This window comes from Indicator indicator, chromosome 12 (assembly GCF_027791375.1).
Source record: "Indicator indicator isolate 239-I01 chromosome 12, UM_Iind_1.1, whole genome shotgun sequence".
NCBI lineage: Eukaryota > Metazoa > Chordata > Aves > Piciformes > Indicatoridae > Indicator > Indicator indicator.
In genome coordinates, this window is record NC_072021.1 from 12613468 (window position 1) to 12639612 (window position 26145).

At 42.5% G+C, this 26145-nt stretch overlaps 2 protein-coding genes across 2 annotated transcripts in view; one reads left to right on the top strand and one right to left on the bottom strand.

Moving 5' to 3' along the window:
- DSCC1 (DNA replication and sister chromatid cohesion 1) lies at positions 1 to 10089 on the bottom strand. Its single transcript, XM_054385507.1, has 9 exons — positions 9920 to 10089; positions 7741 to 7909; positions 6192 to 6326; positions 5530 to 5620; positions 4046 to 4184; positions 3027 to 3079; positions 1699 to 1856; positions 1017 to 1165; positions 1 to 232 (listed from the first exon to the last, which is right to left on the bottom strand). The coding sequence occupies exons 1-9, from the start codon at positions 10087 to 10089 to the stop codon at positions 124 to 126; spliced, it is 1173 nt and encodes a 390-aa protein (XP_054241482.1). The 3' UTR covers positions 1 to 123.
- A 9946-nt stretch (positions 10090 to 20035) lies between these two features.
- The window catches only part of DEPTOR (DEP domain containing MTOR interacting protein), a 69410-nt gene continuing 63300 nt past the window's right edge, over positions 20036 to 26145 (top strand). The window contains exon 1 of the mRNA XM_054385384.1: positions 20036 to 20121. Coding sequence (XP_054241359.1) covers positions 20036 to 20121 — 86 coding nt within the window. The remainder of the gene's footprint in view (positions 20122 to 26145) is intronic.

Below are 26145 nucleotides of genomic sequence, written 5' to 3' on the forward strand. Positions count from 1 at the left end.
TCTTAGCTTCTTAAACTCTAAGCACACTGTAGAATACCAGCTGAGAACTCTCCCCAGGAAGCAGCAACAAGCAACATCCACTGATTTTCCATTCACTAGTCTCGGTTCTTGAAACAAGACTTGTTATGAGATGGGTCTTCTAGAATTATAAACTTTAACACCATTCTGCATTGAGGAACGAGCATATTTTGTCAGAAGAGCACCAACTGTTTGCTTCTCAGCACAGAGGTCTCTGCAGAGGAAATAAAGCAGACAATGTCAGCATTAGTGATACTCTCATACAAAATGAATCAGTAAAGTGCTTGTAAGTAGCAATAAATTGTATGAGGGTACTGGGAGGAAAAAACAACACAACAAACAAACCAGTGTAACTGTCAAATAATGCATTAAATTACTTAAAGTTTAGAACTTGGTCTGACATTTAATCAACAGGCAAAACTACATTATTTACTTCAGAAACAAGGATTTGCGGTTTTTAGGAGGGTTGTTTGTTTTTTTTTATTATTACTATACTCAAAAGGGTTTTTAATCTGGTAAAGCAGTAAGCTTTGAACTACCTTATGATATTACAGTAAATTTAGGGGCACTCATAAAGGTTTGATGCAGTTACTTCTGGGTTACCACCTCTACCTGCTCACACGTAGTCCAGAGAGTACTGTAGTGTAACTGTTAAACACCAAAAGAACAAAGGACATAGTACAGGAAGCACTACTGCTCTATAGTTCTTGGGCTATAAGTATGGAAACTGACTATGAATGTGAGGAGGTTTATTCTTTCAGTCTACCTCAATCAAGTAAGATAGAATTAGCACCCTTTTAACTTTATCAAGATCATATTTTGACACCATTTTAAATCCAACAAATATAGCTCCGGATCCTCAGGATGGGGATTTTATTCACATGTAACTTGTATTCTTAGAAATGGAAAGAGGCAACCACAGATGATAAGAATTCAGCTGTGCAAAAAGAGAAGAATATAACACTAATTGCATTTAATTAAAACCAATATATCCTTACTGTATATAAGGGCCAATATCCACTTCTGTCCACTTTTCCCGTATTCTGAATAAGCTGTTGAATCTTTCCTGATTGTCTTCAGGTAAGTCTTCTACTTTGAGCAGGAAGATGGTCTCTGGTCTTGAACTTTTATCCACAAGAGCCAAGCCCTGTAGACCACCAGCAAAGAGAAAAATGTAAAGATAAAACAATAAAAACTTCTTTCTGGAAAGAATTCCTGCAAATGGCTCTTTGCACCTCCAAAGCTTTCAAAAACTGTGCTACTAGAGGTGAAGTGGAAAAGTATCATAAAGGTATTGTTGTACAAGCAGAATTTATCATTTCTGTTACCACAAGAAGGAGGAAATCTGTTGAGTTCCAACATCGGCCTTCAAGTAGCAGGCTTTTCACAGTGCTTGCTGCTCTACTAGCTGTCACTACAGTCTGCTCAACAATACCTTCAGCTTCTGTTCTAGTTACATTTACAAGTATTAACTGTACAGCTGCAACCTTTTTCAGTGTTTTTTTCAAACTCTGAAACATGCCATGTGTACAGAATCCTGAATTGTCATGATTCCAGACTGCTGATGCTCATAAAGGATGACAGAAATAATCAATATGCATTAATCAATAAAATCTGCATATGACACAAGTCAGTTCACAGTCTGCTCACAAAAGAATCCATATTTCTGAATGTTTTTACCTTAAGCTGATCAAGCCTTGTTGTCATGCCTTCAGGGACGCTTTGTTGCCAGACTTCTTGAAACTCAGATAAATTGAATTTAACTGCATTTTGCAAAAGCATTTGTGCTGTAGCTCTGCATATTTTATCTTCCTGCATTTCAAAGTAAACCTCCCCTGCTGAGAAACAGAAAACCAGGTTATCTTGGGTTCTTGCTTTTTGATAACAGAGAACAACCTTGTAATTTCATTCTGTTCTGCAGTCTTCTACAAAGCAAATATTACAGAATTACAGATCTTTAGAAGTTGAAAGGGAACTCCAGAGATCATTGGGTCCAACCCCCGCTGCCAAAGCAAGATCACCTAGGGTAGTCTGCACAGGAATGCATCCAGGCAGGTTTTGAATGCATCCAGAGAAGAAGACTCCACAACCATCCTGTTTTCCTTTTTCTCAGGAAGTAACCTGACTTGATATCACTTTGGTATCTTCTCATTCTCGAGAACAAAAAATACGATGAATATTATGTGTGTGTGCAACACTCTCCAAGGTACAGAATTCATTCCTATCAATTGATACAGCTATCCCTTTCTACAGTAACTCCTTCTCCTACAGCTTTCATTCCCATTTCTGAATAACTTATATTAAAGTATTTGCTGTCTGTGGTTGAACAATTAAACAAAACTTTCACTTCTTTAATTGCCTTTATAATATGAGATTATTAAGAGAATAAGGAGAATTTTCATTCTCACTGCCTTGACTAAAATTCTCTGAACAATGTCAGGCATAAACACTTCCTTCCACTTCTTCAGTCATCTGAACTTCCTGCAATTCAATCTTATTCTTGTGCAACCTGCCTAAATATACTAAAATTAAAACAGTTGTGAGGAAGAATTCCAGATTGAGATAAAGGCACTGAAATACTGCATGTGGTGCAGCTCAAGGGACCAAGGCAGAAGTCTATTTCAGGCAAGCTACACACCACTGATTATTCACAATAGCACATTTAATTGTTTCAATGCATGACATCCAAGACCTCCTAGAGTATCCAGAGAGAGCATTTTACAAGTAGTCTGTCTTCATTCACAGAATTATGGCTTGAAGACACCTAATAAATCACCTCAGGTACCTCTGATAGATTCTGATTTTTCCCTTGTGTCTTCTACAGTTTCATACTCCTTTTTCATATGAAACTTTAACTGTTTTACTGATCTTTATCTCACTGTTCGCTTCCTGGTTTTACGGCATTGTAGCAAATGCAGTTGTTTGGACCATCTTCACAACATCTGTATTTACTCATGAGTAACTTTCCTATACACAAAATTAAAATATGCATGCTTTCCAAAACTTACCATCATCAATGTATTTCCTTCCATAGCTTAAAAGAATATGCTCTATCATCTCTCTAAAATGAAAACAAAAAATAATCAGAAATCAAGTCTTAAAATTGTTCATTAGGACATTACAGAAAATTACCAAGATGAAGGAACAGGTAAAGGAAGAAAAACAAAAATATCAGTGGAGGATAAGATGTAGTTTAATGGCTGAGAAGAACAAATGGATAAAATAAGTAAATTAAAAAGAAGTCAAAAGGTGACAAAAAGGACAGAAGAGAGTTAATTCAGCATGTCACCTCCAGAAGTCTCCTCCACTTCCTAGATATAACTAGCAAAGACTAAAAGGTGTAAGGAGAATAAGGGAGCGACTCTTGCAAAGTCATTTCTTTCCAATGAGAATTGACACAAGCCACATTTGGAAGTTAATTATTCCTTCTGGAATAGTAGGCATTCTTCTAGAACCTTGGCTTAAAATTACAGCCTAACTGCAGACACTAACACTAAAGAAAGATTTCTTTTTGAGCCAAAATCTGAATAAATGGAAAATGCAGCATACTATAAACTTAAGACTTTGTTTGACCAGTAATCTTACATTATTTCCTGACAACAAATGGTAGTACAATAAACTCAACTTTTACAATCTGAATTCAACATTACATCAGGAAATATGCCATCATCTCAGACATTACACAATAAGTAAACTAAACACTTTTTGATAGCTATAGCATCAGAACAAGTATTTCAAATGGTCAGTGATTTATGGCTTAAGTACATGCTACTTCTATTATTTACACTTCAATGTTTCCATTATTGAATCAATGGAAGTATTACCAATAGACACTAAAATCAGTTTGCTAACCTGTCTGCACTACTAATGCCCTTGTGTTATTTCAGAGCCAAAGAAAATATATCATTAACACTATGGTAACTGACATCTAGAGTTATAAGACTATAATTCTAATGAATAATTAATAATGATGATAATCAGCTAATAATCACTGTAGGCAACTTTAAGTACTAAAGTAATTGCTTACCTGGGCTCTAAAGATCCAAGTTCTTCAAGGCAGGTACGTAAAGGAACCTTACTTAAAGACCAGGACTCAGAGTCAATTAGCTGTGTCACATGATTCAAAAGTTTCATTTCATAGTCAAATTCTAGAATTCTCCAATATCCTGCCAAATATAAAAACATGTAATAGTGTTAGAAGGAAAACACTAACACCTTAATTCTGTTTCCCTGAAGGCACATTACAGGAGTCTGGACATTTAGGTCACACCTTTTCAAAGTACAGCAAGAACATTCTGTCCTTTTTCAGGTTTAGAAGTGAGGAAAAGAACAGAATAGTAAGAGCAAATACAAAGGAGAAAGAAATTAAAACATCTCAATTATTCATAGCTATGTAGATTAACGGCTACAGATACACAGACTACAAATCCCAAGGTGAATCAGATGTGGAAGAACTAGTAATTCAGACACAGAACTGCATGAACAGATCTGGCTGTACTGGCCCTGCAACATGGCAGTTCAGGTGCAGCCAAGTCCACAGAAATGCAGATGTGACAAAGCACAGTTCAGTTACAGCGGTGCTGTGCAGTTGTAAATGACAAGAGATGTTATCTGTGAGATTTTCCTTACCTACCTAATGCAATGGTATAGGGAAAACGGAACACAAGTCTTCCCAGTAGTGCTCAGAGACAAGACTGGAAGCAAAAAGCACAAGTTGCAGCAAGGGATATCTTAGTTGGGTATTAGGAGAACTTTTGTCCCCTTGCAGATAGTCAACACTGGAACACCCTGGACAGAGGTTGTGCAGCCTCCACCCACAGAAGTGCTCAGAATTCAACCAGCCAAGGCCCTGAACAGCCAGCTAGCTCCAAGTTGGCCCTGTTCTAAAACAGGGGTTTGAACCCAAATAACCTCCAGAGCTCAGTCCTGCCCTGTATCTCTGGGACTGTTGTCACCTGCTGTCCAGGTGAGGTTCTGGGCTTGGTCAAGTTAAGGATGAGTAGGACTGTCCCATGGTGAGGCACTTTTTCCAGCCTTACCTCACATGGCAAGGAGACTTCTGAGATAAACTCAGTCTGAGAGGAACAAACGAATATTGCAGGGCTGGGGTTACCTAGGGATCAACTATTTTTGCCTCTGGAACTGTGGAAAGGAACACCCGTTCATCCATGAAGAGGGCAACTAGCCAAAAAATACTTCTGCTATGGGTGGAATGCTGTGATGCCAGTATTTGTAGTAGCAAAGTAGGAATTACGCTGGCATGAGCCAGACTGGTCAATGCCTGCTCGGTTTTATCCTTTTGATCAGATTCATGAGAGCAGAGAATATAGGAAATATGGAAGCAGGTATTAGTGCTTTGAAGTAACTTGTACCTTGAAAGGTGAGGATGTGGAATCATAGCATCATAGAATTGTTAGGGCGGGCCTTAGAAGAAGGAGACACAGATATTTTGGGGAAAAAACCCACGAGGTTATTTCCTCATAGGCAGTAATATTCTTCAGAGATCAATACCTTCAATTTTACAGGCATCCATAACCTGCAATTGGTGCAGTATTTCTTCTTCACTTGCTTGAATCAGACTTAACAAATCTTCTGTTGTATACTGCGACAGGGGAAAAAGTAAGGAAATATAACAGATTATCTTTACTCCTCCTTTGCTTCAGCAAGCATGCTAAATGCGTTATATTATGAAAGAAAGACTTAAGAAAGAAAGATTGATGTGGTTTTCCCCAGACTCTGAATTTTCTAAGGTTTAACACTCTAAAAGTTTTCCTGTATAAAACCAGTCTAACTACAGGGAAGCCTCTGTGCCATGCGTAAGAAATATACCTGTCATACATGACAGCCACAAAGGAGGAGGAAAGGCTACGCTACACTTTAGTAGTTATCTAACTCTCAAGAAATTTACAAAAGGTTCTGAAAACTGTCTTCAAGAAACTCGCCACATAAAAAGGGAAAAATCCTCTCTTTTTACATCCTTCCTTTTCCTCTTTTCACTTGAAAAAGGTTGCTTATCTGCTACTCAGTGGAACTGCTAATAATTACCAACTTCTTTAGAATAGTAGGCTGAAAAAATTAAGCATGAGAAACATGCAAACAAAGGTGTTTCCATAGTTAATAATTTAATCTGTTCATTACCAATTGCAAGAAAGTAATTTATGTAACTGATTTACCTTTGAAAATGTCGAAGTCTGATCTTTCCGACTATCTGGCCCTTCATATGGGTCTTCCATTAAAAGCTTCCTCAGCTTCTTCAGTTTTGGTCGACACCTCCTTAATTCCCAGTAGTTCTTGGAGAAACCAGCAATCTGCAAGAAAAAACAGTGACTCTTAAAATATTTTAATCTATGGTTTGGATTTAAAGAAGCTTACAAAAAGCTGTCAGCAAAAAGTATTAATCTAGTCAATGAGAATGAGAATTTATTACTCAGGTATTTATTTTAAGAAGGAAACAATTGTTGCAATATTTTCAATTAAAAAAAACCCCACAGGCAGTGAAGAAGAAAAATCATCTGTTGGTTGATAAAAATATGTTCAAAGTGCCTATAACAAAGGGAACAGCTCCAGATGTTACAGTTATGGGCACATGTTTTGTCCATATTAGGCTTGCAAGTTGTACAAAGAGCAGCAGGAGAAGGGTGGTGAAGTCCCCAAATCCCCAAATCTTCTTCCTTTTCACAATTTGCACTGTCAATACAGTATGTAGCATTTTGGAAAACATTAAGAAAGCTCTTATAAATAAAACTCTAAATATAATTCCTAAGCAAATCACATTTACATTACATTGATGTGTGACTTCAGAGGACTAATGAGATCATTAAACATAGCAAAAAAAGACTATGGAAGAATATTACTTTCTCATTAACCTACTTCTGTTTGAATTAACTTTTTCTGCTAGCTAAACTGCTGACTTCATGGAAGAAATGATGTTGTTTTGATTATTACATTCATCTAAGAACAAGCAGGACTACTCCTCAATGATATCATTATATCCATTACAGCAAATAATGACCTAGTAATAATATTTGCTTAACTATTTTTAGTAGAATTTTATTAACTATGCTTCAGAAGAGCAGAGAACAATTAATTCTTTAAACTGAGAACTCTAAAAATCATTCAATCCAACAAATCTTTACAGATGCTAGTTGAAAGAGAGTCACCTTTGAATATATTTCTGTATTTAAAAAAAATGTATTCAGGCATGACTTGGCATAGTCTGCACTTTGGGGAAAACACTCCTAAGAATCAACATGCAAACAGTTTACTTTAAAAACAGCTGCTAACACTGAGAAATTAGATTTTCTATGAAAGCTTTTAATACCTGAGTAATTACTATCCTCTGAAAATAAACCAAAGTTTTCATTTCTCAGAAACAATAATTACCATACATTATGGATAAAATTCAGTTGCCTAAAGAAGGGCCCTAGAGCCATTTGGACACCCTAAGGTACAGTGTGCCCCCTGTGTATAAAACATATTTATAAAGACATCCTCCTGGGGCTGATCAATATACAAAGAACCTTCAGGAGAGACATCCTTCTGCAGCTGTAGCTCATAGCTAAGCCAATACCACAAGGCATCTAAAATGGCATTAGAAGCCTATGTTTAGGCAACTGAATCCCATTTAGGTTTCACATATGCATCCTGGATAAAATACAAGAGATTATAGAGAAAAGAAATTAGAGAATTAAAGCAAACAAGCAAAACCCCAGCACGACATACCTGTGAATGAATAATATTACAAGATGCTTGATCTGCCTTCAGCTGTTCCGGAGTCTTGCAGCCAGGAATAAACAGCAGCATATTTGAGGTATCTGCTATTTTCATGTCGTAAGTTTTATCTTTGCTGCACAACACTACTCGTTCATGCTTTTCACCACGGATTACTAGACTGAAAAAAAAAAAAGAGCACAAAAACAAAGATGTATTTTTAGCGCTATTTCAGGATGAAAAACCTATTACATTTGTCTGATATTTTTGCTCATTTATACATTGGTAAAGAAGATACAAACTAGTTCTATATGGTAGCAACAGTAGCAGTACACCAAAATATAAATATATAATTGCCAGTTAACCTAGAATGTCGTAACACTGGGATTTTTTCCTCATCTTTTTGATCTTTCCCACTCAAAGAAAAGTATTCAAGGTTTTAATGCAGGTAACAGTTGAACCTCCTCACTTGTCTTTTTACACAACTCCCACTAAAACACTGAGTAAGTGATGCTTAAAGGATAAACTAGTTCATTATTCTTATGAGGTTACAACTTGAACTGTTCTTTAATGAAGACTGAAACTGACCCATTGTGAAACAAGAAAGCAAATAGAAATTCTATCTATTGTGCAGCATCCTTCAGATAATTCCCTCAAAAATATACACACTTTCTTGCAAGCAATTAAAAGCAGGAAAGAAAACCGTCTTCTAGAGCATTTCAGTACTAAGAATCTCTCATATTTGATTAAACAGATTCCTAGTGAGAAGGTGATAATACTGAAGCAAGACTACAAGAGAACATTCAGTTCCCCCCAGGCTGCGCTAAGTTAAATGCTCATATTAGGTTTTATCAAACTGGTTATCTTGCTTCCAATAGCTTAGATGCATGAACAAAGCTTGGCTGTGCCCCAAGTGGTCCTTAGCATGACTCAAGCCTCTAACAAATGACACCTTATTAATATTGCACTGAGTATGAACAGGCTTACTAACACACACCTCTCAAAACTATTTTATTTAGAGAGACATTTTTATTATATCACTGGAATTGCAGCAGAGAGGCATTTTAAAACCGTATCAAGAAAACTATGCAGAATCTTAGTCCAGATGTCACATAACCAGCCTATCAAATGTTTATACCAACACTGTATGACCTTCGCTGCCCTGTTTGTCAACTTTGCAGGCACCCCACCATCCACGGAACCACAAGGGTTCCACTAAAACAAAAATCTCAGAAGCCAGAAATATTATTTTAAAGACATCGTTTGTTTTTAGGCATCTATCTTTAATATGTCCAGCAAGGAACTCTCCTCAGTTTTGGCTAGTCTCATGAGAGGAAATTTCTCTACATGCAAATAAAAACACTAATGCAACAGCCCCGCAGGTGTGGGAAACTTCAGTAAAAATCTTGTTACCCTGATCAGACGTTCCCGGGGACAGGAACCGATCTTGTTTTCGATTCTTGCCATTGACTCACTGTTAGCAATACAAAACCCATCCTCCCACCCCTTTTTTTCCCCCCCTGCACACAAGTGCTATTTTGCTGAAATAATCTAAATGTGTTATAAATACCAATCATGAAGTGTTGGATCTGTTTGCTTTGTCCAGGTTATTTCAGCTGGTGCTAGCTTTTAGTTACCAATTTGACCAAGCCAGGTTTAAGGGACAGTTACATTTTCATGCAACCCGTACTTTAAAAATTAAAGTCTGTAAAACGCCACGTTAAAGAACCGCGTCAGCTACTGAACACTGCAACCAGGACCGCGCACCCCTGCCTCTCGGCAGCCCCATTAGGCGGAGCCCTGCTCCATCTCCATCGTTGCTCCAACATCCCCCACGCACGGCGGAGCGAAGTCCAGATAAGGGAACCCGACCCCTACAGCCACCAGCATCCTGCGGCCGCGAGCACGGGGCGGCGCCGCGAGCACGGGGCGGCGCCGCGAGCACGGGGCGGCGCCGCGAGCACGGGGCGGCGCCGCGAGCACGGGGCGGCGCCGCGAGCACGGGGCGGCGCCGCGAGCACGGGGCGGCGCCGCGAGCACGGGGCGGCGCCGCGAGCACGGGGCGGCGCCGCGAGCACGGGGCGGCGCCGCGAGCACGGGGGCCACGGCCTCGGCCCACGGCGTCGGCCCACGGCGTCGGCGCGCGGCCCCAACTCCTTGTCCTCCAGAGGGCGCCCCACCCTGCCGGTACCTGCATCCCGCCTCCAGCTGGTCGCTGAGGCCCGGCTCCAGCTGCAGCAGGCAGCAGTCGCCGGCACTGGCCTGCGGGCCGAAGCTGAGGCAGTGCACGACCGGTAGCAGCTCCGCCGGGTTCAGTTTGGCTGTCTGCAATGTAGCGTCCACCTCCTCGCGGCTCCGCATGGCGTCCGCCAGCTCGATCCCCTCCGAAAGCCGCGCCACAGCGTTCCCCCGCCCACGTCGAGGCGGTGCCGGCAAGAGACGGGGCAGGAGGCGGTGAGGCGGGCGCCAGCAGCGCGCGCAAGACTGCGTTAATTCTCTGGTTGACTGGGCGGCGCTTGGCCCTGGGAGGCGGGGCGGGCGCCAGTACCTTGGGGTCACCGTGAAGGGAATCGTTCTACTTAGCGGCAGCCTGCTCTCGCCTAGTCAGGCCCGGTCAGATGCTGCTCCGCCGCTGGGTCGGATCCGGAAAAACCTCCTATATTCAGTCTAGGTGCAGTAGAGTCAGGCTGAGCTGCGATAAAATCTCTGTGCTGATAAAATGCCGTAAAAATTCCACAAAATGCCTTGAATAAAGTATCCATATAAATACAATGAAAACAGGCTCAAATGGGAGCCTTTGCCCAGGTCTGAGGCAGCACCCTCTAGACTGTTCCCTTGACACTAGAGCATGAGAGCAAGGATGGAGGCCGATAGCCCAATGGTGATGGCCCAAACCACCGTTATGGGGCCTGGCAGTGGGTAGGAAGATGCAGGCAAGCTGCACTGGGCAACCACTGGCATCTGCCACCCCTGCTGCTTCTGTCACGACTCCTGTGTCTGACCAAGGGCAAGTATCTGCTGACTTTTGCTGCCACATGATCGCTTAGGAAAGGGGGGTGTTTGTCTCCCTGTGACTCAGGGCTCAGCTGGGCTTCGTGCTGTTGCCTGACCTGGGCTGTGTGCTTAAAGAAGCTGTGAGGAGGCACTTGAGCTAACGCCATGACAGAGATGAGTAAAATCCATTGGCAGGCATGATTATTGCAGTGGAAATGGTCTGCAGCTCAAAGACTCAGTAGAAAGTCTGCTGACATCCTTAATCCATAAGAAAAAAAAAAAAAAAGGAATGCTGAGGCTCGGAAGACAGAGGATCAGCACCACTGGGAGTTACTCCTCTGCAAGGAGCAGCACAGGATGCCTCTTTCCTGCCTTGTCCTGTATGGCCAGCTCCCCAAACTCAGTGAGTTCTTGATGTAGGGCATAGTAACACTTGGCCTAGTGGCATGTTAGTTCTATCTGTCTGCTGCGTGCATTAGCTAAAAGGGAGTTATTTTATGCTCCTAAGTTGTGTATATCTGCTTGCAGAGTCTGTCTCAGCTTGATATAAGCCTGCACCAAATGACCCAGACTAGGAGGTTGTACCATGTTTGTGTTGGGACCAGAAGCAGGAGCCAGTGGGATGGAGCTGGCTCTGTTTGGTACCCAGTCCAGCAGACAGCAACTTTTCTTGTATGTGAGTCAGGCATCTTTGTCCTCAGCCAGGACATTCTTAGCTGCAGAGTGTTCCCTCACAGTGGTGAGAGGGCAGTGCAGTGGGTGGGAAGGGCTATGATTTCTGTAAACCTTGGCATGAAAGAGCAGGACTTTCTTTGTCAAGAATATATTATTTTTAGGGACCTTTTAGATTAGGTGACAGACATACATGTCATTTAATGCATAAGTGCATTGTGAAAATCTTTAGGTTCCATCTACATTTTCTGGAGAGCTCTCCACAGTGTCTCTGTAATTCAGACTCATCTTATTTTGCTTGTTGGTAAAACTAACAACAATACTTTACTGTGGGACCTAAAAATGAATCATGTAATACACCTGCTGCCAAAATTATTTGAAACTGCTATCATCGGTATCTAGGAGGTAAATGGCTGTTGTTAAATGGTGCATGCAGAGATTGTAAGGGTATAACTGATGTATAATTGTCTGGGGATTTCTTTGTTTAGGGTACCCCTCTGGAGTAAATACATTATTCACACGTCTTCCATGTGTCTTTTGGTCCAGTGGTGACTTTTGGTCTGGGATCTTCTGACACCTTACTGGATTTCTTCTCTGTCTCCAAGCAGGCTGTTGCCTTGTTGAGTTGCAGCTTCTGCTAACAGTTCTATCCTCCTTATCTTCTGGTTGTGCTGGCTCTGGAGACCCTTTTTCACTTAACTAGATAAAAATTCAGCATATCTAGGTGAAGGTTCACAGCTCATGGCATAAGGCTTCAGCAAATCTAGCTACTCATGCTCAGTAAGTAATGCTAAATAAGCAGTACACCAAACCACAATGTTATGCTATGAGCCTAATGTTAACTGAGTGACTCCAAGGGATTAATTCTATTTAAAAGCTAATTAAGCTAAATTACTAGTATTTCTTAACTGATTAAAGAGACTGGTCATATCTGATAATTTTGCTAGATCTCAGTGCAGTGTGGTTTCTGATTTGTTCTAGAAGCATATTCCTCAGAGTTTATCTCATTTCTTCAGCACTCCAGGATATCCATAATATATTTTGAGAACACAGGAGATCCCAGACAAATACTTCCTTGCAACGTGCTTTCATAAAAGAGAATACTGACTTATCTAGCATTTTACTGACTTTATTTTTTTCATTTTTATTAGGGTAGTTATTTTGTTGTTCATTGTGGAGGGACATTAGTGATGGAGTCAAGTATCTTTCTGTTTGTGATCCTGTGCAAAGATTATATTGACATATTACATTATAAAATTACCATTTTAAAATTACCATTGGCTTATTTTAACAGTCTTTTTTTTTTCTTTTGGTGGGTGTGGGAGGAAGGGGGAGCATCAATTCACAAATTTCTAACAGGTATTTTCATACTCAAGTTCTTGAAAAGACCACAGGGTGGCAGAACGATTAAACGTATACACTGGAAACAGTTTAATATGAAGACATACACAGGGGTTAGGCTAGCCAGAGTAGCTGCTGGTGGTGGGTATCCCACTGGAGCTGAGTGATACCATGGGTTTGTGGTGTTTCTGGCATCTCACAGTACTGGTGACATAACTGCAATGTGCCATGCCTGCCAGCTGTGCCCCAGAGAGGCCTGGCATCCTGAAGAACAGCTTTATTAGTGGGTGTTCCTCAGCAATGGGATATCTCAGCCTCACCTAACGACAGGATGTGATGTGGTTATGAACAGAGACAACATTGAAACCTCTGCTTTGCAGAGTACTGTTTGACAAAGACTGCTGCTCTTTATTAAAAACCTCATCAGTCATACAGAGGCACAATTCTGTATCTCATGGCAGCAGCTGTTAGGTATCCTTTCAAACTGTTTGCATCTGTTCCTGCCACCAGAACCACATATCCACAGACACATGTGCACTGCATACTTGAACCCACCACCCACTCCAAACCTGGCTGTAGTGCTAACTCTAGGGCATGGAAGAGCCAGATTGCCTATGGTAGAGTGTGCTTTTTCACAGGCAGTGTGGAAAGAGCAACTATCAACACAAACTCAGGCTGAGAAGCAGGAATAGGTAATAAAGGAGTAGTAAGGAATAGTGTCTTTGAATCTCAGCTCCTAGGTGTTACCTCCCAAAGGAGAACAAAAAAGAGCGCCTGAGTGTTCAGGGCTGATTACAGTGCAGAGTCAAACCATCAGTTCAAGCCACAGTGTTTTAAGTAATCCTTTTTGATCTTGCAATCAGACATCAGAGCACATTAACACAGATACAGCTGGGGGGACAGCTTAAGAAGCTGGCTTTTACCACTTAGCTAGTAGGTGTTGCCTTCACACTTGAGATGTGGTTTAGAAAGCAGTTCCTTTTCAGCTCTTAGTCATGCTTCTCACCTGACTCACACCTCGCAGCCCATGGGCTAAGCTGGATGCTACAAGAGTCCTGGACTACAACCTGCACTCAACATATGATGTAGACATTACTCAGGCTCAATGAGTTCATAATTTCTATCAGTTAAATGCAGAACAAAATAAAGAGAAAACAAACCAAAAAAGAAATATTGGAAATACATATGAAATCTTGAAAGATTAAGGCTTCTGCCAGTTCTACAGGTGTTTTTGACAGGTACCTCTTTTTGTGATGCTCAAAATAACAAATTATTACAATGCCCAGTATATGAAATAAGAGAAAATAGAAGATGTTAATAGATAAATGGAAGGACTCCAGTGTATAGTACAAATGGTATCACTGAAACTGGGCAGAGCAAAGTGCTGGTTTAGCAGACCATACTGTCAGCTTTAGTTATTTGGTCTGATGGTCTGATGTGAATTTATGATCTTTTATCAAAGTTGTTTGTTTCCATAAAACATTTAGCTGTTCACAGGAGTAATCACTAAGACATGTACCCATCTGCTGGTCATGCTTTAGCCATCAGTCTGCACAAGAATCTCACTGTCCCTGGCCCAGTAAATGTTTGAGCATTTACCACAAAATGGAAAAGCTGAGTTAAGACAAACTTAGAAAGCCTCTTTCAGATTGTCTCTGTATATCTGAAAATCAAAATCCCTTTTTCTCTGCAATTCAGCTCACTATTATAATGATTGCCAGGTCAGTGCCATATTAAATATAAGAATCTAGACAGCTACTAGTCTCACTCTAGTGCTGAAATGTTGGATAGATTGTGATAAATTCCTTGCTATCTCACTGTGGTGGCTTTTACAGGAACTTGGATGTTATAATAGAAAAAGAGAAGTTCAAAATGTAGGAATTTTTTTTCTGAAAACTTGCTAACTTTTCCTGTGGTTTATCACAAGACTAAAATTAGGTTGGGCAGATGCATTCAGTCCTTTGAATCACACAAGCACTGATTCTTCTAACCAGTTCCTAGCAGACAACTTAAATTGTTTAAACTTAGAGCAGCAAATGAGCAGCAGTGAATGTAATCTATGCAATGCCTTCAATGGGAAACACTGTTGTATGTAGTCTGAAAATAGGAGGGGAGACTGGACAATACCTGGTAGTTCCTCTGGCTCCCCTTGTCAGGCCCCTAGTGCTAAGGAAGTGAACCAGCTGAAACACAAAGCCAAGTGGTCTCTCTTTGCAAAAAAGAATGGGAATAGAGAAAAAAACCAAAACGACACACCCATTTTCTGTGCGTGTTGCAAGAGCTACTTAAACGAAAGTCCAATCTAAAAGCCAAAACCCTATTTTGAATTTATCTTCCTCAGTAAGAGAGGAACCAAGTATTTCTAATTTTGATGCTTACACAATGCTGTCCCTTATAAAAAAAAATTAGGAAACCCAAAACTGTTAACCCATCAAACAGCTCATCTGCTAATGCATTTTCTCCCTAAAGTGCACCATCTTCTGTGTGAGGTGATCAATGTTATTTTCCTGTTTAAAAAGCTCTAGTAATCTCAGCAAGGGCAAGATAAAGAGCCTTATATAGGACTCAAGAACAATGCCACAGGAAAATTAATTACTTAGACTGAGGAACTAATTTATCAAATCTCAGATTAATTTATCTATTAACAATATAAACCACAGATGTAATATTGTTTCATAGAATCATACAATCATTTTGTTTGAAAAAGCCCTTTAAGACCATCAAGTTCAACCATTATCTAACTTTACCAAGGATGACGCTAAATCATGTCCTTCGGTACCACATTTATACATCTTGTAAACATCTCCAGAGATGGTGATTCAACCACCTCCTTGAGGAGTCTGTTCTAGTATTTGGTAACCCTTTCAGTGAAAAGGTTTCCTCCAATATCCAATCTAAACCTCCCTTGTGCAACTTGAGGCCATTTCCTCTCGTCCTATCACTTGTTACTTTTAAGAAGAGACCAACAACCACCTCAGTACAACTTCCTTTCACGCAGTCACAGAAAGCAATAAGGTCTCCCTTCAGCCTCCTCTTCAGACTAAACAAGCCCAGACTAAACCATGCAAGTTCACCCAGCTGCTCCTGATAAGACTTGTTCTCCAGACCTTTCACCAGCTTCTCTGCCCTTCTTTGGACTCACTCCAGCAACTCTGTATCTTTCTTACAGTGAGGGGCCCAAAACTGAGCACAGTATTCAAGTGCAGCCTCACCAGTGTTGAGCACAGGTGGACAATCACTTCCCTGGTCCTGCTGTTACATTATTGCTGATACAGGCCAGGATGCTGTTGGCCTTGGTAGCCACCTGGGCATGTGCCAGCTCATATTCAGCCAGGTGTTGATCAACACACCGAGATCTTTCTCTGCCAGGCAGCTTTCCAGCCACTTTTCCCCACTGTGGCATTGCATGGGATTGTTGTGACTCAAGTGCAGGACCTGGCATTTGGCCCTGTTGAACCAGGTCCCTCTGTAGATCCTTCCTACCCTCAAGCAGATCAGCAGTCCCTCCCAGCTTGGTGTCATCTGCAAACTTACTGAGGGTACACTCGATCCCCTCATCCAGATCATTGATAAAGATACTGAAGGGAACAGGCCCCAGTACTGAGCCCTGGAGATTGTCATTCTTGACTGGTCACCAACTGGATTTAACTCCATTCACCACCACTACTTAGGCCCAGCCATCCAGCCAGTTTTTAACCCACTGAAGTGCCCACCCATCCAAACCACGAGCAGTTAGTTTCTCCAGGAGGATACTGTGTGAGATAGCGTAAAATTCTTTACTAAAGCCCATGTAAATGACATCCACAGCTTTTCCTTTGTCCACTAAACAGACCACCTTGTTGTAGAAGGTGATCGAGTTTGTCAAGCATGACCTGCCCTTCATGAACCCATGCTGACTAGGCCTGATCTCTTGTTTGTCCTTCACATGCTGCGTAATGGCATTCAAGATGATCTGCTCCATAACCTTCCCCTTTAAAGCAGTGAAAACAATATTCTTACTTCACTGTGTAAACATTTAGCAGTTCATGACTTGGACATTTACTCAATGAGATAAGGAAGTTTATACAAATCACTAGAATGTTTTATAAAGCTAGTGCTCTAATACAAGGTCCCTGTTCATGCATGATGTTACACAGAGTATCATGACCTTGGGTATTCAAATGCATAGCCTAATATCTCACCCATGCCAGAGAGCCTTCAGCATCATCAAATGTCACTGGCAGACACCTGAGATTCCACTCATGGCTGCGTTACCAACTATCCTCTAGACCTATGGGACTCTTCTTACTTTCTCTCTGTTGTGGAGGTTGAGTTTTAAAGTGTCTCAGGGCTCCAGCTCAAAGATCTGTCATGCTCTTGGCTGAGGAATGCCTTAATGTTAGCTGTCTACCTTCATCTCACTTAACGGCAGCCATGCTAAGGTAAAATGCATGTGTTCATATCTAAACCAGACACTAACTCCTAAAGTTGGAAAACCTTTAAAAAGAAATTAAACTTTAAAACGAAATTAATCTGCTTCACAGAGGTTACCTCAGAGGTCTTTCTCTCTCTCTCTTGCTGTCAGGATTGCAGACTCGGCACATACTGTCCCATTACATACTGTCCCATCTCTTAAAGGAGTGTCCTAGTCTTGGTAGTGAGTCTCCCCTGGGAGGGAGGGTCAAGACAGTTTTATCTTTTGTTAGACCTTATGTTCCATAGCAGTCTCTACATTAAAAATAAGATCCAAACTCTAACCATTTCATGTAGTTCATTACTGGCTCTTGACTGACATGTGACCCTTTGGGGTTATGTTAATTAACCATTTTAGCATGACAGTAGGTTTGAGGTGATGAATTCCTTCCTCTTAGGCATACTGTAAGAAATTTTAGTGTGAACATGTGGAACAAATTACAAATTAAATAAAGGCAAACATGGCCTTGTATAATCATTAAATAATTCAGTACAGGAAATTGCACTGGCCTGCATTTTCAAATTGCAGAAATATACAAGGAAAGATATCCATTTTAGACTGCAGTTCCTCAAGCACATGAATGAAGCTGATAGCTTGTCACTGCCCAAAGACATCTACTTCCCCTTTCCTCTTCCTCCTCTTCTGTTCCTGCTCCCAGTTCCCCAGACCCATTCCACCTCAGTGCCAGAGCTGGTGCTTGCTGGACCTGACAGTCATCTGCACACTAGTGAGCTCTGTTCACTAATCTAGAAGAAACTCTCCACCTTCTGATCATCTTCTGCCTGTTTAATGAATTGAATTGCAGCAAGCACAGGTCCTGAAAGTGGAAAAACTAACATAAGACACATTGTAGATAGTGCCACCAGAGCCAAATGCAGTGCTTCCCCTTTTAGTAGTGGTAAATGGCTGAACTGGGCAAATCCAGGTGATGGGAGCTGGGAGCTTATTGAGAAATAGTCTGCAAAGTACAATAACATTCTCTTGAAATTGTCTTTCATACGATAAAGTGCTTGATAAAAATTACTGTGTAAATTCTTTGTCCTAAAGATAAGGTCAGATGAGATGGTTATTTCAATTACGTTTTTGTTTTCAACTCTGTGAATCTGTACTTTGTATGTTTACAGTACAAGTGGAATTACAGGGTGTTTGGAAGTATTCAGATTAAATGCATATCTTCTGAATTTATAGCAAGCTCAAGCCATAGTTTTTTACAGTCCTAAATTGTCTTCTCTCCCTGACCCATTCAGCAAATGAAATGAAGACAGATTTCATTTTTTAACTTTCACCATCCCTGGATCTCTAGTGTTCTTTGAGTCCCTGCAAAAGTGCTCACTAAAATTACTATACTGGGTTGAACCAAAGGTCCATCTAGTCCAGTATTCATCTTTGTGCCTATAAACAGATGCTTAGGGAACAGCAGGGAAAGCATATATGAAATGTCTCACGAGTGCTTGCCTAGCTTCCAATTGTTTTTAGGACAGAGAATTTCCTGAGCTGGATGTGGCCACTGTCTGCTTAGTAACCCTCTGTAGATTTCTTTTCCAAGTACTTGTCCATTTTTTCCTTGACTCCAAGTCATTCTTTTACATCCAGAGCTTCCTTTGGTAATAAATACTGCAAGTCTGCTATGGGCTGTGCAGAGAATGACCTTCTCATTGTCTGCAGCCTAGTTACTAATAGGTTCACTTGATTCCCTCATAGTTTATTCTCTTGGTCCTGAAACTATCAAAATATTGCAGACATTTCAGCATGCAGTTTTCTGTACACAGAGACTATGTGCAGGCAGAAGTAAAGGCAATGAGTAGGCAATCAAAGTATGTCATAATCTTCATAAATTCAAACCATGGTTGGACCACTGCAGAAGATGCCCCCGGAACTCTCTAAGAAAGGCTGGGAGTTTTTTTCCCATCCAAAATGTTGACAAACAGTGCTCATGACCTTGCACTTCTCATTGCCAAGATTAAATCCTTCTCTGCCCTTTCAAGATTTCTGCATCCACTGTCACCTGGAGAGGAAGAGGTGAGGTGTCCAGTGGACCAGTGTCTGAAAATATCCCTGGATAGCACACAACCAGACACCAGAACGGTGGAAAAGCAGCAACAGGAGGTTTTGAGGGTGAAAATCCGGACCAGTAGCTCCCTCTCTGCCCGCCGTCCCTCCCCCGGCTAACTCTTTCCCCCGGCCTGTGTGGCTCAGATTAACCGCCGAGCGCAGCTCCAAGCCGCCGGCAGCAGCATCCCACCCGCGCCGGCAGCCTGGAGCCCTCCAGCGCACAGCCGCGCAGCCCCAGCGCACTTTCCCTTCGCTGAGCCCCGCGCTGGACGGAGACCGCAGGGACTTTGCACTGCGGGAAGGGTCCGTTCGCGGCCACCTCCTGCCCCCTGCACAGTTTCCCCCAGCCCAGGGTCGGCGACGAGGGGAGCGGTGGCCGCCGCTTGGCTCGCAGCCCAGCGGAGAGCTGGCCTCTTCCCGCGGGGGCAGGCAGAGCCGACCCTGCCGTGTGACAGCCGTGGGGGGACGCTGCTGCCTCGGCGAGCCGGGCTGCGGCTGAGGCGGCTGCGGCGGCTGCAGCCATGTGTTTCTCCGCCTGCCTGTGACACAATAACACGGGAAGCAGGGAGGGGATCGAAGCCTGCCGAGGGGAAAAGTGACCTGGCCCGCTCAGGTGAACCGAGGCGGGACGGGGAGGCTACAGCTGTCCCCCAACTCCAGCGCCAACCTCTGCAGGGGCCGAGGCCGGGCGAGAGGTGCCTCTCGGAGCTGCTAGCGCGGGCAGCGCGGCTGGGGAGGGCGGTGGGTCCGCGGTCCCACCTCACCCGGCGGTGCTGTGCTCACAGGCCGGCGGCGATGGAGGAGGGCATGAGCACTATGCAGCAGAAAGCGGCGGAGCTGGAGCACATGGCCGAGGTCCTGCTCACCGGCGAGCAGCTCCGGTAAGCGGTGCCTTCCCTCTGCGCTTCCTGGGACGCGTACCCGGCGGTCAGCGGCAGCAACCGCCCTGAAGGCGGGAGGGGGCTTTGCGGGGCGCAGGGCAAGGGTCTGTGCCCTCGGGCGTTCCTTGCAGTGGAGAACCTGCCCTGCTTCCAGCGCTCCGGACCCTCTTTCCGCAGCGAGGCGCAGGAAGCTGAGGGAGATGTTAGCCGGCGCCGCGAGCCCACGGAGGTCGGTCACCCCCTCGGAGTCTTCTGCCCCGGGCTCCTTGGCTCCCGTGCGCGGAGTGGGAGGAGGCTTGGGGTAAATCTGCTGAATCCCTGAAGGGATCAGGCGGTCTAGAAGGAGAGTTGCGTCTTTAAAGATTAAAAAAATCCCAAGCAAACCATAAGGCATCAAGAGTTTCAGCACTCCGGCGAAAAATAGAGCGCAGGGAATCTCTGCTGCCAGAACCCCCAGTGCTCCGGCTGTCGCATGGGCAGTGACCATGGCGAGGTGCACCGTATTCGGAGGGCTTGTTTTTATTTTGCATCATCTGGTCCCAACATATGGAAGGGGATCCCTACTGTCAGTGCCAGCAGTAATTAACAGTTCTGTGTGACTGGAGTTGTGTGCAGCACAGAAGCCTTTAACAAAATTGCCTGACTGAGTTAATTTTCAATTTCTGTGATGTTTAGTATGTGGTCTATGCCAGTACACTGCAGAGGAGAAAAAGTTTTAAGGCCTTCAGTTTGTTGATGGAACAGCCTGTGATTCAGGAAGAAAAATCCTAGTATTATTATGTGTTATATCTGTAACTAGAAGAAGGAGGTTGTAAAAATATTTTCCTAGTGGTTTTTGCTTGCATTTTCTTTGAACTTTTTACTCAATTTGCAGAGACACATTGCAGAATGACAGAAATGTTGCTTGGTTTGGGAGGTGCCATCAGTGCTGCTAGTATAGACGCTGACATTGTTACAGATTGCAACCATGTGGTAAGGACTACTGAGACCTTGTCATGCACACTAGTGATTCCCATGTCTGGGGAGTAAACATTAGTTCCAGTATACACCAGTGTCAGCTCTGAGCTTGAGATTCTCTTCAAAGTAGCCTGAAATGAAGCCTAGGGTGACAGGTTGTGCCAACACGCAGGCTCTGCATGGTGGATTTAGCACAGAGTCATTTATCCAAGTGCCTGATAAGAATCCTGCTGTACCTTTTGTCTCACTAGAAGTTGAAAATTAAAGGATAATACAAAATTTCTATGAAGATAACATTAATGTTTTCATATACCTCATAATTCAATGTAAAAGCAAAAGCTTTGCAAGATTCCCTTGAGAAAACTGAGGAAACTTCAACAAATCTGGTTCCTAGAATGAGCTCATCACAATCAAGGATAGCATTTACCATATTATTTATTAAGGTAATGAAACATGGTGCTATCTTTTGGTTAGGTTGATCTACAGACAACATCTTCCCTGTCCTGTGAAGTTGCCTATGGGCATTCCTTTGCAAATGTGTAGAAGGTGGCCTAGGTGGATTGTGATTTCACAAACAACTCAGCCTGTGTAATGTCTAGCTGCTGCTGAATGAGGAGATCTGCAGTCTCCCTGACCTTGTTCCTATCCCCGTTCCTGACTGTGTAGTCCCACTTCCTCCCTCATGCCTGCTTGTTTCACCTTCCTGGCAGGAGACCCAATGTGGTAATCCAGTGGGTAGGTTAGTTTTCAGAGATGCTCACTTCCAGAACCTGCAGAAGGTGAGTGGGGGAAATGCAGAACCAGAAGCAGGAGGAGGAGGCAGTGGAAAAGAAGTGACATCTCCCATTTTGGCAGCAGTGAGCAGTTGGGTCAACTGGAACTATCTTGTGAAACTGCACCCAAAAGTGTCTCTTTTCCCTCAGTTGTGGTGTTTGTTTGTTTGGGGTTTGAGTTGATTGTTTTGTTTCATTTGGTTGTTTTTTGTTTGGGGTTTTTTGTTTTTGTTAGCCTTGCTCTGTTGTGTTGTTGGGATTCTCTATGCAAAGGGTTAGTTTTCTTCAGTTTGCTAGACAATAAAGGCTGCAAAAGATAGAAAACTGGCTGGTAGACAAGTTTTAGCCAATTCTGCATTTAAAGTTTCCCTCTTCCTGTTCAAGATAAGTGTGTAATTGTTAAAGCTAAATGAAAACATGAAGGGTTTTCAGGATCAAAGACAGGCTATCTCAGCAACCTTTGGGGCAGGCAAACAGATGATAGAATACCAGCACACACATGCACTCAAGGAACTGTACTGTACTCTATTCTTAGTGATGCTTACAAATGTAAGATAAGCCCCCACTGGGAGTGATGCAGCCAGACAGGTGATTATGTGTGTATTTGGGTGAAAGTGCATACAAGCAAGTGTTGCATACTGCAAGATGAACACATAACTTGGGAGTAAAAGTATAACATGAAACTGTGAACGTGGTGTTGCTTACATAAACCTAACCAAATGTAGATATTTAAGACACTCTTGTACTAGACCAAACAGCAAGCATGTCAAGTCAAAATAATTATGAGAGCTGCTGGATTTAAATTCCTCACAAAGTTCCAATTGCCTGTCCTGCCCCAGCCTCACGCCTTGCCTCATAGCCCCAGTGCCTGTGGCCTGTTTATTCCACATCTATCCCGCTCTGGCAGGGACGTCCTCATGCAGTGAGAGCTGAAATCTTAGCAGCAGCTTGGTGAGCCTGACTCTACACACTGGCAGTGCCAGTGGTGTTGGTGGAAGCCTTGTGCCTCCATCCCAGGCAAGTGGAAGCTGGGTACTGCAGGGGGAGGAGAGAACCGAAGAGTTTTTCCATTCTCCTTGTTGCTGTCCCTGGATCACTTGTGATCTGTGTTTCTCCTTTACCAGGTCAGGAGCCTCTGCCCTACTGTGTGCTATGTCACCTGGCACCTGGAGATCTGGTTGCTGGTACATGCTGGCACTGGGCCCACCAGCTTTTGTCATGAGCAGTTTGTGGGAGATAAGGCTGTGATACAAATCCTGGTCCATGGATGGGGGTGATTTATGAAAAAAAAAGAAACAGGATCTTGAACTATATTTTAGTGGTAAATGGTTAATTTTTAACATATAGTAGTGTCCTTTGCCTCTGTATCCAGCAGGTGACTGAATGAATACCTAGCTTTTACTTTTGATTAATAGAGACACATTTTTTAAAGTAAGGAGAAATAACACCAGGCACCAGTACAGACTAGGGGTCATCCTGCTGAAAAGCAGCTCCATGGAGAAAGACCTTGGAGTCCTTGTGGAAAGCAAGTTATCCATGGGAAAGCAATGTGCCTTTGTGGCCAAGAGGGCCAACGACATCCTGGGGTGCATTAAGAAAAGTGTGTCCATCAGGTCTAGGGAGGTTCTCCTCCTCCTCTCCCCTTGTGAGACCACACCTAGAATACTGTGTCCAATTTTGGGCTCTCCAAGAGAGACAGGAATCTGCTGCAGAGATTTCAACAGAGAGCTACAAAGTCGGTTACGGGACTTGAATATCTCTCATATGAAGAAAGACTGAGAGAACTGGGGCTGTTTAGTCTGGAGAAGGCTGAGAGGGGATCTTACCAATGTCTATAAATCTCTGAGGTACAAGCTTGAACACAGGAGGTTCCCCCTCAGCACAAGGAGGCACTTCTTTGTGGTGAGGGTGTCAGAGCACTGGGACAGGCTGCCCAGGGAGGTTGTGGAGTGTCCTTCTCTGGAGACTTTTCAAAACTCTCCTGGATGTGTTCCTGTGCAGCCTGACCTGGGTGTTTGGCAGGTGAGTTGGACTCAATGATCTCTAGAGGTCTCTTCCAGTCATAAGCATTCTGTGATGCTGTGACTTCTGAAGTTTGGTTCTCGGTGAGCCTTTAAATTGTTGGACTGACAGCCGTGAAACAAAGGTGAAGATTTCATCAGTGTGGTACTTTGACAAACCCTTTGGTAGGTTCTTACTGCTGTGTAGGAAACTAGGAAGAGCAAAGTGAGAACTGGGGTGAGCATGATTCAGCTGAAGGGTCTTCAGGCACCAAAATTTCACCTGGCATCAGCAAACCACTGGGACTATACATTTTGAAGCTGCAAGACAAGTCAAAACCAGTTTTCACTAGTCTACCAGAGGTTTCACTTCAGGAAGATTATCACTTTAAGAAAACTTCTTAACATATTGGTGTGCATAACTTTCAGAGTCATTAACTTCTGAAGGATGATAACACATACAGGTCCATACATTTCTTATTCTGAGTCAGCCTCTTTCAGGGTGATAAGGTTCAAAAGTTAATTGTCACTGAAGTGCAAAGAACCCTGAGCACATAACAGTAACAGTTTCTAGAGAAATTTAATCAAGAGAGTCTTAGCATTAATACATTGTTATAACATAGAAATGTTTAACCATATAGTTGTGTAATTTATTAAATGCTGTCACTAGAGGTCACTTCCTCTCAAGTCAGGTCCTGAGTGATCTTCAGATATTAGACAAATGTACATGTCATTTTTAGAGACAGAATTCATTAAGATGAGATTTTCTAATCTGCCTAAGCTAAATTACTGTTGCTTTTCCACCTGAAGAGATGATGTGTTTTGTTTTTCTGCCCCTTGTACCTTGTTCTTGCAGCCTCCATAGTTCTTTACCAGTGATTTCATTTCCATTGGCCAAGAGCTGCTGATTTGTCTCAAAATTAACCCTGATAAAAATAGTTTTCAGTTTTCTTACACAAGGAGGGTCTTGTTTGCTGACCACTTTACAGCCAATAGGGCATAGGGGGTTGTATCATCAAATCTCTGTGGAACAGAAAGCTCCAGAATGCTTTGCCCAAAAGAATTCACTTTCATTAATTTGTTTTCCAAAATCAAGCAACTAAAAATTGTGGGGTTTCAACAGAGTAATATAATGCACTAGAAGAAAATATTTCAAAGTGAAGATTGGTAGAGCTGCAAAATGAAGTGCTCTAAAATCAAGTTTCCCACTATGTCTACTGTATCACTTTCAGTTACATATTTCAATCAATATAAATTATTTTAGGTTTTATGAAAAGCATGTGCTTTTCAAACATATTAATTTATTTTTTTTTTAAGAATCTCTGTTACCTGACACACCTTCTAATTTGTTTCAGTCTTGCCTGTTTAATGACTTCAAGTACCCTATGCATATGATTCCTGGGCCAAGGAGTTCCAGTTTCTCATGTCTTTTAGTAGTATTCATGGCTATTTAACATTTCTAGAAGTCAAGACATAAGGTTTTTGTTTGCTTAGTTGTTTTCCTCTACTCTATGACTTTTAATAGTAAGTCATTCCATCAGCAGCTTTCCTCAAGCACAACTCAGAGATCAAGTAATTAACGCATGTGCAAACAGATTGCTCCTTCTAACTAGGTACACAAGAAGGCGGATGTTGTATGAGTGGTTTGTGCTGTGTGTTTTATGTGTTCCATTCCAGATGGCATCAATCATTAACTTTTGTCTCAGGTTACCAGAGACCAACAGACCAACAGTGGATCTTGGATGTATGTAGAATGTTCAAGAATATTTTTAATTTCTTTCATGTTAGAGGAGCTGGCCATGGACAGGTGGAGGAGAATGTTTTGATGTTGATGCACTTGCAGGGAAGGCAGAATTAATGTGCCAAAAGCAATCTGGCTTTGCTTTTACTACATGATCCCTGGTCCCATGGTGGGCAGTGGCCGTGGGCTGGCACCATGACAGAGAATCCTTATACTGCTTGTTATTATTATTTACTACTTATCCTAGTGATGGTGCTTGGGAGTTTGAACTATTTATCAGGTCTTAGCAGGGGTAGGAATTGTATACTCTGAAAAAAAAAGAAAGCCCGTGCAACACAAATCTTGGCTGCAATTGCAGCAGCAGCAGACTCTAGATGGTGAGGGAGGATCTGTGTGAAGCTGCCAATCCTGGGGAACCAAAGTGGGACTCCCTAAGGACTGGGAGTTCTGGTTTGAGATTTCGGACACTGAGGCAAGTGATCCTGAAAACACAGAGAAAAGTATCTCACAAGCGTGAAGATGCAGGGATGATACTGCGTGTGCTAGGTTGACT

Bases quoted from the DNA above. Each gene is read 5' to 3' on its own strand.
- DSCC1 (XM_054385507.1), bottom strand. From the start codon at position 10,089: ATGCGGAGCCGCGAGGAGGTGGACGCTACATTGCAGACAGCCAAACTG. The intron at 7,910-9,919 runs GTACCGGCAGGG...TTTTTTTTTCAG, and splicing joins CAGCTGGAGGCGGGATGCAG to TCTAGTAATCCGTGGTGAAA. The intron at 233-1,016 runs GTAAGGATATAT...TTTCCTCTGCAG, and splicing joins GATATTGGCCCTTATATACA to AGACCTCTGTGCTGAGAAGC.